Source organism: Somniosus microcephalus, chromosome 9 (genome assembly GCF_052327205.1).
Source record: "Somniosus microcephalus isolate GS21.2 chromosome 9, FLI_Smic_1.0, whole genome shotgun sequence".
Classification (NCBI taxonomy): domain Eukaryota; kingdom Metazoa; phylum Chordata; class Chondrichthyes; order Squaliformes; family Somniosidae; genus Somniosus; species Somniosus microcephalus.
In genome coordinates, this window is record NC_140995.1 from 219,971,739 (window position 1) to 219,985,557 (window position 13,819).

Consider the following 13,819-nt stretch of genomic DNA (forward strand, 5'->3'; position numbering starts at 1 on the left):
GCTGTTGGGGGGGATGGCTTATCAGAGGAAGGCAGCAGCAGCCAACTTCCTGGCACCAGGGGTGGCTCTGCTGCACAGAATGGGAGGAAAAAGAGGGGTAGAGCTATAGTAATAGGGGATTCAATTGTAAGGGAAATAGATAGGCGTTTCTACGGCCGCAAACGAGACTCCAGGATGGTGTGTTGCCTCCCTGGTGCAAGGGTCAAGGATGTCGCCGAGCGGCTCCAGAACATCTTGGAAGGGGAGGGTGAACAGCCAGTTGTCGTGGTGCATATAGGCACCAACGATATAGGTAAAAAGCGGGATGAGGTCCTAAAAGCGGAGTATAGGGAGTTAGGAGATAAATTAAAAAACAGGACCTCAAAGGTAGTAATCTCAGGATTGCTACCAGTGCCACGTGCTAGTCAGAGTAGAAATAGAAGGATACTTCAGATGAATACGTGGCTGGAGGAATGGTGCCAGGGGGAGGGATTCAAGTTCCTGGGACATTGGAACCGGTTCTGGGGGAGGTGGGACCAGTTCAAACCGGACGGTTTGCACCTGGGCAGGGCTGGAACCAATGTCCTAGGGGGAGTGTTTGCTAGTGCTGTGGGGGAGGGTTTAAACTAAAATGGCAGGGGGTTGCGAACCTGAGCAGGGAGACAGAGGAAAGGGAAACAAGGATAAAAGCAAAAGATAGGAAGGCGAAAACAAAAGTGGCAGTCAGAGAAATCAATGGTTTAAATCAAACATGACCACAGTAAATAATAATTCTAATAGGTCTAAGAGCGTTAAAAAAACAAGCCTGAAGGCTTTGTGTCTTAATGCGAGGAGCATTTGTAATAAGGTGGGTGAATTGGCTGTGCAAATAGAAGTAAACAAATACGATTTGGTTGGGATTACGGAAACGTGGCTCAAGGAAGGCCAGGACTGGGAACTCAACATCCAGGGGTATTCGATATTCAGGAAAGATAGGCAAAAAGGAAAGGGAGGTGGGGTAGCATTACTGGTTAAAGAAGGGATTAACACAATTGTAATGAAGGATATTAGCTCTGATGAGGTGGAATCTGTATGGGTAGAATTGAGAAATACTAAAGGGAAAAAAACGTTAGTGGGAGTGGTTTATAGACCTCCAAACAGTAAGGCGGAGGTTGGGGATGGCATTAAAAGAGAAATTAAAGAAGCATGCAATAAGGGCACAGCAGTCATCATGGGTGACTTTAATCTACATATAGATTGGGCCAACCAAATGAGTAACAATACTGTGGAGGAGGAATTCCTGGAGTGTTTACGGGATGGTTTCCTGGACCAATATGTCAAGGAACCAACCAGAGATCAGGCCATCTTAGACTGGGTATTATGTAAAGAGAAAGGATTAATTAGCAATCTTGTTGTACGAGGCCCCTTGGGTTGGAGCGATCATAATATGATCGAATTCTTCATTAAGATGGAGAATGAAGTAGTTGACTCGGAGACTAGGGTCCTCAATTTAAATAAAGGAAACTACGATGGTATGAGGAGCAAGTTGGGTAGGATTGATTGGGGAATGGCACTCAAAGGGTTGACGGTGGATAGGCAATGGCAAACATTCAAAGACCGAATGGATGAACTACAGAATTTGTTCATCCCAGTTTGGCATAAAAATAAAACAAAAAAGGTGACCCAACCATGGCTAACAAGGGAAATTAGGGATAGCATAAGGTCCAAGGAGAGGGCATATAAATTGGCCAGAAAAAGCAATAATCCTGAGGATTGGGAGCAGTTTAGGATTCAACAAAGGAGGACAAAGGGATTAATTAAGAAAGGGAAAATAGAATATGAGAGTAAGCTTGCAGAGAACATAAAAACTGACTGTAAAAGCTTTTATAGATATGTGAAGAGAAAAAGATTGCTGAAGTCAAGCGTAGGTCCCTTGCAGTCAGAATCGGGGGAATTTATAATGGGGAACAAAGAAATGGCAGACCAACTAAATACATATTTTGGCTCTGTCTTCACAAAGGAGGACACAAATAACCTCCCAGAGATGCCGGGGAACATAGGGTCTGATGAAAGGGTGGAACTGAAAGAAATCAGTATTTGTAGGGAAATGGCGTTCGGAAAATTGATGGGACTGAAGGCCGATAAATCCCCAGGGCCTGATAATCTACATCCCAGTGTACTTAAGGAAGTGGCCCTAGAAATAGTAGATGCATTGCTGGTCATCTTCCAGAACTCGATAGACTCTGGAACGGTACCCATGGATTGGCGGGTAGCTAATGTTACCCCACTATTCAAAAAAGGTGGTAGAGAAAAGGCAGGGAATTATAGACCGGTAAGCTTGACATTGGTAGTGGGGAAAATGCTAGGGTCCATTATAAAAGATGTAATAGCAGAGCACTTGGAAAGCAGTGACTGGATCGAACAAAGTCAACATGGATTTACAAAAGGTAAATCATGCTTGACTAATCTACTGGAATTTTTTGAGGATGTAACTGGTAAAATCGATAAGGGAGAACCAGTGGATGTGGTGTATTTGGACTTTCAGAAGGCTTTCGATAAGGTCCCGCATAAGAGATTAGCGTGCAAAATTAAGGCAAATGGGATTGGGGGCAAGGTATTGACTTGGATAGAGAACTGGTTGGCGGACAGAAAGCAAAGAGTTGGAATAAACGGGTCGTTTTCCGAGTGGCAGGCAGTGACTAGTGGGATACCGCAAGGATCGGTCCTAGGACCCCAGCTGTTCACAATATATATTAATGATCTGGACGAGGGAATTGGATGTAATATCTCCAAATTTGCAGACGACACAAAGCTGGGTGGGAGGGTATGCTGTGAGGAGGATGTCGTGAAACTCCAGCACAATTTGGACAGGTTGGGTGATTGGGCAGAAACATGGCAAATGCACTATAATGTGGATAAATGTGAGGTTATCCACTTTGGTGGCAAAAACAGAAAGGCAGATTATTATTTGAATGGCAATAGATTGGGAGAAGGGGAAGTGCAAAGAGACCTGGGTGTTCTTGTACACCAGTCGTTGAAGGTAAGCATGCAGGTGCAGCAGGCGGTTAAGAAGGCAAATGGTATGTTGGCCTTCGTAGCAAGAGGGTTCGAGTACAAGAACAAGGATGTCTTGCTGCAGTTGTACAGGGCCTTGGTGAGACCACACCTTGAGTATTGTGTGCAGTTTTGGTCGCCTTACCTGAGGAAGGATGTTCTTGCCATGGAAGGAGTGCAGCGAAGATTCACCAGGCTGATACCTGGGATGGCAGGAATGACGTATGAGGAGAGGTTGTGTCGATTGGGCTTATACTCACTGGAGTTTAGAAGATTGAGAGGGGATCTCATCGAAACCTATAAAATTCTGTCAGGCCTGGACAGACTAGATGCAGGAAGGATGTTTCTGATGGCCGGGGAGTCCAGAACCAGGGGTCATATTCTAAGGATAAGGGGTAAGCCATTTAGGACTGAAATGAGGAGGAATTTCTTCACTCAGAGAGTGGTGAACCTGTGGAATTCTCTGCCACAGAGGGCGGTGGAGGCCAGTTCATTAAGTATATTCAAGAAAGAGTTGGATATATTTCTTAAGGCTAAAGGGATCAAGGGATATGGGGAGAAGGCAGGGACCGGGTACTGAATTTGGATGATCAACCATGATCTCATTGAATGGCGGAGCAGGCTCGAAGGGCCGAATGGCCTACTCCTGCTCCTATCTTCTATGTTTCTATGACCCATCGCCTATTTCAGTACCCAATTGGACCCAGTAGCTAGAGGTCTGCCGGGATGCCTGCCTGCACTCACCGCCGCTTACTATGCTGTGCAGCAAGCACAAACTGTGACTCTAAATCATCATACAGTACTACATGTCCCACACTCTGTCGAGGTGCTGTTAACTAAATGCACCACTCAGCACCTAACATCAGCACGTACCATTAGGTACGAGGTAGAATGACTGTCCAATTCAAACTTGACCATAAAGCGATGCGCAACCCTGAATCCAGCTATGCTCCTCCCGACCATTGAGAATGGCACACCCCACTGCTGTGAGACGGTAACCCAGCTGGTCACCAAACCCCGAGTGGACTTAAGTGAAACACAGCTAGAAAATCCGGATTTAATATATTTTGTCGACGGCTCAGCCCTCCGAGATGACAAAGGTTCTTCCTGCACTGGTTACGCCATCACGACGGACAATTCAACTGTAGAGGCAATGTCGTTATCAAACTCCTTTTCAGCACAACAAGCAGAACTATTCGCACTCACAAGAGCATGTATCTTGGCTACAGACAAAACTGTTAATATTTATACAGATTCAAGGTATGCCTTTGGAGTTGCCCATGATTATGGACAGATCTGGAAATTTAGGGGTTACTTGACCTCCACAGGCTCAACGATCAAGAATGCAGAACAAGTTGACAATCTTTTACGTGCTGTCCAGTGTCCACGTAAAATTGCTATTATTAAATGTCAAGCACACACAGGCAATCGGGACCAAGTTGCATTGGGCAATGACAGGGTTGACAGGGCTGCAAAAGGTGCTGCTTTGTCAAATACAGCTTCCCAGATGTCAGCCTATGTTCTTAAAAACACAAAACCCGTTGATTTGCCGCCCACATTGTATGATGTATTGGCCTTTCAGTCACAGGCCAGTACTGAGGAGGTGTTAGCCTGGGCACAAGATCAATGTGATAAAGCACCTAAGGGAGTGTTGGTTCACCATGACGGCTGCGTGGTGGCACCCAGATCTTTGCTCCCATGGATTGCCACGCTGTGTTCATACTTTCACACATGTGGGCAAAGGGGGAATGGCAGCCTATATCGCACAGACATGGTACGCACTGGGTATTTCGGCAATTGCAAAACAAATTAGTGAAAAGTGTACTACCTGTCAGACGATGAATCCAGGAAAAACCGAGAAGGTACAGTCTGCCTCCCACCCAAATCCAACAGGACCTTTTGTGAATTTGCAAATGGATTTTATTGAACTACCTGCATGTATGGGTTTTAAGTATGTATTAGTTATTATAGATGTGTTTTCTAAATGGGTTGAAGCTTTTCCATGTAAAAAGAATGACGCTGTCACTGTCGCTAAATATTTGTTAAAGGAAATTGTACCACGATTTGGTCTACCTGTACAACTCTCGAGTGACAATGGGTCACATTTTACTGGGACAATTATGCGAGAGATGTGTAAGGCTTTGCAAATCAATCAGCATTTTCACTGCAGCTATCATCCACAGTCAGCTGGGCTGGTGGAGCGATATAATGGAATGTTGAAAAATAAGTTAGCTAAGCTATGTGATGAGACTGGACTCAAATGGGTCGAACTGTTACCCCTAGCATTGATGGTAATGCGGTCAGCAACAAACAGAACAACAGGATTATCACCACATGAAATCGTCATGGGACGTCCCCAACGATTGCCTTTTTCCGCACCGTTTACTGCTAAACAAATGGACATTCACAAAATGGAAGAAAATATGCTAAACTATTGCATTGCTCTAACAAAATGTATTTCTAGTTTCCATTCGCAGGTAAAAGAAGCCCAAGTTGACCCTGCCGAAGGAAGATGCCATAGCTTGGAGCCCGGCGAGTTCGTCTACGTAAAGGTGTTCAAGAGAAAGAGTAGCCTTCACCCAAGATTTGAGGGTCCGTCCCAGATCTTGTTAACCACCAACACTGCTGTAAAGGTGAAAGAGAGAGCAACATGGATCCACGCCTCGCACTGCAAAAGAGCCCCAGAACCCGAGGAAGAGGAATCACCAACCCCATCAGTAAATGGAAATGGACATTAGGACTATGTTTCCTTGTGACACTTATAATACCTGCAATGCCCGAATTGCATGTAAACACCATTTTGTATATGTCTTACACTTATGCTAGGAGAACTAATGCCTCCAGTTGTTGGGTATGCACACAGGTGCCCATCTGTACGAAGGGAGGAATTCCATTAAGACCTATCCCCTTTAATTCCAATAAAATGGCATATTGGCTGTTTCAACAAAATTCAGAAAAGGCAGAGGCCATAAGTTAGAAAGGCTCCGAAGAATCCAGATCTGATTAGATTATTGTCCTAGTTAGGACAAAAGGGGGGAATGTGGAAATTGACATTATACTTCGCATGCTGGGTAGAATAAAATGGCCAAGTAAAAGAACAAACTTGCTTAGGTTGTAGCTAAAGCAAGAAAAAGTAAATGTGTCACAACGTGTCCAGGACCAAGAGATCTTTCATAATACCCACCCATATTGAGGATGTGATAACAGCTATACTTGACTCACTAGCACAAGGGAGGCATAAGGCTATAGAATAGATAAACTATTAAGGATTGTCGTTAGACAAAGAAGCAAAATGATTAAGTAAACTAATCATCTTGGTAACAAGATGATCAGACATGAGTAAGTAAATCATTTTGGTAACAAGATTCAGACAGAACCTCCTGACAGAATATATCATTAACTAACCTTGTCTGGAGATATTTCTGTCCTGCTGACCTTTTGATTGTCCTTGTGCAAACTCTTAATGTGTTTAAAATGATACAACACCATTACACATGATTTATGGAACGCTTGCTTGTTTGAGTGTATAAATATGCTACATTCACTGATGTTCGGTGGAGATGTTGGCCTAGCCTTTGTCCAGGCAGCTCTCCCCTTGTGCAAGTAAAAATTAAACTAACAATCTGACGGTACTGCTTGTGTTTTAGAGTCTTACTCGGAGTCGAGATTTCGACAACCCCCAAGTCCATTTGTATAAATTTTGAAATCCCATGCAAGTTTCTTTTCATAGTCCCTTTTTGTAGCTCTTGCTGTATGTTTTGTAACCCTTTGCTGTTCTTTGTATCTTTCCCATTGGCCAGGATCTGTGCTATTTTTGTTTGCCCTTTCCTTTAGTTTTATTCTGTCCTTTACCTCTTTAGTTGTCCACGGCTGTTTTTTTTGGCAAGTAGAGCTCTTGCCCCTCAGGGGTATAAACTAGTTCTGTATCACGTTAAATTTCTTTTTTTAAACATCGTCCACTGATCTTCTGTGGTTTTACCCAGTGACAGATTTGCCCAGTTTACTGTGGACAGTCTCTGCCTCATCCCATTGAAAGTCGGCCTTACCTAAGTCTAGAATCTTGTATGATTGTTTGTGGAGCTATTTCCCAGTTGTTTGTAACACAGAATCAGTGGGTTGAAATCTTGCTTTGTGATATTAGTAATGGACATGATAACAACAACAACTTGCATTTATATAGCGCCTTCAACGTAGTAAAACATCCCAAATCGCTTCATAGCTTGACACGAAATTCCATTTTAACTGTTGTGATTTGACGATGTGTCGAATGAATGAGTCAGAGAGAAAGAACAAATCGCCACAAGTTAAATGTGATGACCTTGTCAGTGGTTTATATGTTGATGGAGTGAGTTAAATACAATGCCTGGATGAACCTCAGTGGTCTGGGGTGCAGGCTTCAAACCTGTAGCTGTCCAGCGCCAGAGTGGCTCGATTCCACCTTCCAGGCGATGTTCTTAACTCTCATCTTCAATATTTTTTCCATTTAGGCCGGAGTGTGACTGCTCACAATATATACCAACAACGGCTTGTTTTTATTGAATCTTACAGACACAGAGGGAGGCCATTTGGCCCGACGTGCCTCTTTGAAAGAGCTGTTCAATTTACTTCCACATCCCCAGCTTCTTCCCAATAACACTTCAAGTAAGTTCTCTTTCAAATAAATGTCCAATTGACTTTTGTAAGTTTGTGTAGGAACAGAGGAACAGGAGCAGGCCGTTCAGCAACTTGAGCCTGTTTCGTCATTCAATGAGATCATGGCTGATCTGCGATTTAACTCCATATACCCGACCTTGGCCCATATCCCTTAATAGCTTTGGTTAACAAAAAGTTATCAATCTCCGATTTAAAATGAACAATTGCTCTAGTATCAATTGCCATTTGTGGAAGAGAGTTCCAAACTTCTACCACCCTTTGTGTGTAGAAGTGTTTCCTAATTTCACGCCTGAAAGGTCTGGCTCTAATTTTTAGACTATGCCCCCTAGTCCTAGAATCCCCAAATAGTGGAAATAGTTTCTCTCTATCTACCCTATCTGTTCCCCTTAATATCCTGAAAACTTCAGTCAAATCACCTCTTAACCTTCTAAATTCTAGGGAATACAAACTTAATTTATGTAATCTTTCCTCGTAACATAACCCTTGAAGTCCGGGTATCATTCTGAGAAACCTACCCTGCACTCCCTCCAAGGCCAATATATCCTTCCTAAGGTGTGGTGCCCAGAACTGCTCCCAGTACTCCAGGCGTGGTCTAACCAGGGTTTTGTATTGCTGCAGCATAACTTCTACCCCCTTGTATTCGAGCCATCTAGATATAAAGGCCAGCATTCCATTAGCTTTTTTGATTATTTTCTGTACCTGTTCATGACATTTTAATGATCTATATACCTGAACCCCCAAGTCCATTTGGACATCCACTGTTTTAAGCTTTTCACCATTTAAAAATACCCTGTTCTATCGTTTTCAGGTCCAAAGTGGATGACCTCAAATTTTCTTACATTGAAATCCATTTGCCACCGTTTTGCCCATTCACTTAATCTATCAATATCCCTTTGTAATTTTATGCTTTCATCTATACTGCTCACAAGGCCACCCATCTTTGTGTCATCGCCAAATTTAGATATATACTTTCTATGCCATCATCCAAGTCGTTAATAAATTTTTTGTGAATAATTGCGGCCCCAACACAGATCCCTGCGGGACACCACTAGTCACATCCTGCCAATTTGAGTACCTGCCCATTATCCCTACTCTCTGTCTCCTGCCGCTCAGCTAATTTCCTAACCAGTTCAATAATTTGTCCTCAATTCTGTGGGCTTCTACCTTAGTTAACAATCTCTTATGTGGGACTTTATCAAATGCCTTCTGGAAGTCCATATAAATAACATCCATAGACATTCCCCTGTCCACTACTTTAGTCACCTCTTCACAAAATTCAGTCAGGTTTGTCAGGCATGTCCTGCCTTTCACAAATTCATGCTGGCTCAACTGAAAATTTGCGAGGTGTTCAGTCACCCTATCCTTAATTATAGACTCGAGCAATTTCCTGACAACAGATGTTAGGCTAAGTGTGAGAATCGGTGGGAATCGCGGGCTGAGCGGCTGTATAAAGGCTCCAGAGACCCAGGTAAGGCCTCAGTGTGAGAATCGGTGGGAATCGTGGGCTGAGCGGCTGTATAAAGGCTCCAGAGACCAGGTAAGGCCTCAGTGCGAGAGTCAGTGGGAATTGCGGGCTGAGCGGCTGTATAAAGTCTCCAGAGACCAGGTAAGGCGTAAGAATCTCTAGTCTCGGAACTCAGAGAGAAGGAGAGATGTAAAAAGTAATCCAAGTGTGACGTCACCAGAAAGCGGGTAAGTGATTGGTTGGTGAGTATTTCTCTCTTTTTAAGCTTAAACTCTGTGGTTTATAGTTTCTAAGGTGCGATATTCATCATCTAGAATCGGGGCAGAGAGTATTTAAGAATAATAATAAATGTAATTAATTACATAGAATGGGAGATCAGGTGATGTGTTGCTGCTGCAATATGTGGGAGCTGGTGGACACCATTGATGCTCACGGTGATCACATTTGCAGTAAGTGTTGGCTGCTCGAGGAATTCCGGCTCCGTGTTGAAGAGCTGGAGTCCGAGCTTCAAACACTGAGACACATCAGGGAGGGGGAGAGTTACCTGGACTCTGTGTATCAGGAGGTAGTCACACCAATTAGATTAATTAATTCAGATGTAGTCCGTGGCCAGGAACATGATGGTGTGACTAGAAGTGAGGCAGGTACGGGGATCCAGGAGGTAGTGTTGGAGGAGCCACAGCCCTTGCTCTTGTCCAACAGGTTTGAGGCTCTTACTCCCTGTGAGGATGGGAACGGGGACTGCGGGGAGGATGAGCAACCCGGCCACAGCACCGTGGAGCAGGGGGCCATTCAAGTGGGGGGAGATAAAAGAAATGTTGTAGTGATAGGGGATAGTATTGTTAGGGGGATAGATAGCGTTCTTTGCAGCCGAGAGCGAGAGTCCCGAAGGCTGTGTTGCCTGCCCGGTGCCAGGGTTAAGGACATCTCCTCTGGGCTGGAGAGAAACTTGGAGTGGGAGGGGGAGGATCCAGTTGTCGTGGTCCATGTTGGTACCAACGACATAGATAGGACAAGGAAGGAGGTTCTGCTGAGGGAGTTTGAGCAGCTAGGGGCCAAATGAAAAAGCAGAACCACAAGGGTAATAATCTCTGGATTACTACCTGAGCCACGTGCAAATTTGGCTAGGGTAAATTAAATTAGAGAGTTAAATGCGTGGCTCAAAGTCTGGTGTGGGAGAAATGGGTTTTGCTTCCTGGGACACTGGCATCAGTACTGGGACAGGAGAGAGCTATTCCGTTGGGACGGACTTCACTTGGCCAGTGCTGGGACTAGAGTCCTGGTGAATCGAATAACTAGGGCTGTAGAGAGGGCTTTAAACTAATTAGTTGGGGGGAGGTTTTAAGAGAGCGAAAAATAAAAATGACAGCGGAGAAGGCAATAGAGCAAGGTAGCAGTGGGGGAATTAAAAACCAGAGCGTGTCAGGAAGGGACAGAATGTATAATGATAAAGGTAAAGTAGTAAAAGGGGTAAAAGCAGGAATAAATTGTCAGAAAACATATTTGAAAGTTCTTTATCTGAATGCACGCAGCATTCGTAACAAAATTGACGAGTTGACGGTACAAATAACTACACATGGGTATGATCTGGTGGCCATTACGGAAACATGGCTGCAAGATAATCATGACTGGGAACTAAACATACAAGGGTATTTGACAATTAGGAAGGACAGACAGGAAGGAAAGGGAGGTGGGGTTGCTATGTTAATCAAGGATGGAATCACTGCAATAGTCAGAAATGATATTGGGTCAAAGGATCAGGATAGTGAAATAGTTTGGGTGGAGATAAGGAATAATAAGGGGAAAAAGTCACTAGTGGGCGTAGTCTATAGGCCTCCTAACAGTTGCAACTCTGTTTTTCGGAGTATAAATCAGGAAATAGTTGGGACTTGTAATAAGGGAACAGCTATAATCATGGGGGATTTTAACTTTCATATTGACTGGACTAATCAAATTGGGCATGGCAGCCTTGAGGAAGAGTTCATAGAGTGTATTAGGGACGGGTTCCTTGAGCAGTATGTAACTGAACCAACCAGGGGGCAGGCAATCTTAGATCTGGTCTTGTGTAATGAGACAGGATTAATAAAAAATGTCCTAGTAAAGGATCCCCTTGGAATGAGTGACCATAATATGGTTGAATTCCAAATTCAGTTTGAGGATGAGAGAGTTGGATCTCAAACCAGTGTACTGAGCTTAAATAAAGGAGACTATGAAGGTATGAGAGTAGAATTGACTAAAGTGGACTTGGAAAACAGATTAAAGTGTAAGACGGTACAAGAGCAGTGGTCTACATTCAAGGAGATATTTCACATCTTTCAAGATAAATATATTCCACTGAGGAAAAAGGGGAATAAAAGAAAAGACAGCCATCCGTGGCTTAGTAAAGTAATAAAGGATAGTATCCGACTGAAAACAAGGGCATATAAAGTAGCCAAATCTAGTGGGAGGATAGAAGATTGGGGAGCATTTAAAAGCCAGCAAACAATAACTAAAAGATTAATTAAGAAAGGGAAGATAGATTATGAAAGTAAACTAGCAAAAAATATAAAAACAGATAGCAAGAGTTTCTACAGCTATATAAAAAGAAAAAGGGTGGCTAAAGTGAACGTTGATCCCTCAGAGGATGGGACCGGGAAACTAGTGGTGGGGAACATGGAGATGGCAAAGACGCTGAACAAATATTTTGTATCAGTCTTTACAGTAGAGGACACTAAAAATATCCCAACACTGGACAAACAGGGGGCAATGGGGGGAGGGTGGGAGGAGCTAAACACGATTAAAATCACCAAGGAGATGGTACTCAGTAAAATAATGGGACTTAAGGCGGATAAATCCCCCGGACCTGATGGCCTACATCCTAGGGTCTTGAGAGAAGTGGCAGTAGGGATTGTGGATGCATTGGTGCTTATTTTCCAGAACTCCCTGGACTCAGGAAAGGTCCCGGCAGATTGGAAAACTGCTAATGTAACACCCTTATTTAAGAAGGGAAGTAGACAAAAAGCTGGAAACTATAGACCAGTTAGCCTAACATCTGTGGTTGGGAAAATGTTGGAGTCCATTATTAAGGAAACAGTAACAGAGCATTTAGATAAACATAATTTAATAGGACAGAGTCAGCATGGTTTTATGAAGGGGAAGTCATGTTTGACAAATTTGCTCGAATTCTTTGAGGATGTAACTTACAGGGTGGATAAAGGGGAACCAGTGGATGTAGTGTATTTGGATTTCCAAAAGGCATTTGACAAGGTTCCACACAAAAGATTACTGATCAAGATAAGAAATCACGGGATCGGGGGTAATATACTGGCATGGGTGGAAGATTGGCTATCAAACAGAAAACAAAGAGTTGGGTTAAATGGTTCATTCTCGGGCTAGCAATCAGTAACTAGTGGTGTTCCGCAGGGGTCAGTGCTGGGACCCCAACTCTTTACAATCTATATTAACGATTTGGAGGCAGGGACCGAGTGCAACATATCCAAGTTTGCTGACGATACAAAGATGGGAGGGAAAGCAGTGAGTGAGGAGGACATAAAAAACATGCAAAAGGACATAGACAGGCTAAGTGAGTGGGCAGAGATTTGGCAGATGCAATATAATGTTGGAAAGTGTGAGGTTATGCACTTTGGCAGAAAAAAATCAAAGAGCAAGTTATTATCTAAATGGAGAGAAACTGCAAAGTGCTACAGTACAAAGGGATCTGGGGGCCCTGGTGCATGAAACACAAAAAGTTAGTATGGCGGTGCAGCAGGTGATCAGGAAGGCCAATGGAATCTTGGCTTTTATTGCGAGGGGGATGGAGTATAAAAACAGGGAAGTCTTGCGGCAGTTATACTGGGTATTGGTGAGGCCACACCTGGAATACTGCGTGCAGTTTTGGTTTCCATATTTAAGAAAAGATATACTTGCTCTCGAGGCGGTTCAGAGAAGGTTCACTCGGTTGATTCCGGAGATGAGGGGGTTGACGTATGAGGAAAGGTTGAGTAGGTTGGGACTCTACTCATTGGAGTTCAGAAGAATGAGAGGCGATCTTATCGAAACATATAAGATTGTGAGGGGGCTTGATCGGATGGATGCGGTGAGGATATTTCCACTGATGGGTGAGACTAGAACTAGGGGGCATAATCTAAGAATAAGGGGCTGCCCTTTCAAAACTGAGATGAGGAGAAACTTCTTCACTCAGAGGGTAGTAAATCTATGGAATTTGCTACCCCAGAGAGCTGCAGAAGCTGCAACATTAAATAAATTTAAAATGGAGATAGACAGTTTCCTAGCAGATAAGGGAATTAGGGGTTACGGGGAGAGGGCAGGGAAGTGGACGTGAGTCTAGATTCGGATCAGCCATGATCCTATTGAATGGCGGAGTAGGCCCGAGGGGCCGTGTGGCCTACTCCTGCTCCTACTTCTTATGTTCTTATGTTCTTATAATTCCTGGGTTTCCTTCTCCCGCCATTCTTAAAAAGTGGAGTGACATGCTCAATTTTCCAATCTAAAGGGTCGGTTCGTGAATCGAGAGAACTTTGGAAGATTATAGTTAGGGCATCTGCAATGTGCTCACCCACTTCCTTTAAAAACTCTGGGATGGAAACCATCTGGTCCTGGGGATTTGTCACTCTTTAATGCCATTATTTTCTTCATTACTGTTATTTTACTTACATTAATTTCACTGAGTCCCTGTTCCCGATTCAATAT

General features: G+C 43.6%; 1 protein-coding gene and 1 non-coding gene across 2 annotated transcripts; both read left to right on the forward strand.

Moving 5' to 3' along the window:
* Positions 1-5,076: 5,076 nt before the first annotated feature.
* On the forward strand, positions 5,077-5,750 carry LOC147113070 (uncharacterized). Its single transcript, XM_085998239.1, has one exon. The coding sequence runs from the start codon at positions 5,133-5,135 to the stop codon at positions 5,748-5,750; it is 618 nt and encodes a 205-aa protein (XP_085854365.1). The 5' UTR covers positions 5,077-5,132.
* A 1,623-nt stretch (positions 5,751-7,373) lies between these two features.
* trnastop-uca (transfer RNA opal suppressor (anticodon UCA)) lies at positions 7,374-7,460 on the forward strand. Its single transcript has one exon. It is a non-coding gene; the product is annotated as a tRNA-Sec (tRNA).
* The last annotated feature ends 6,359 nt before the right edge of the window (positions 7,461-13,819 follow it).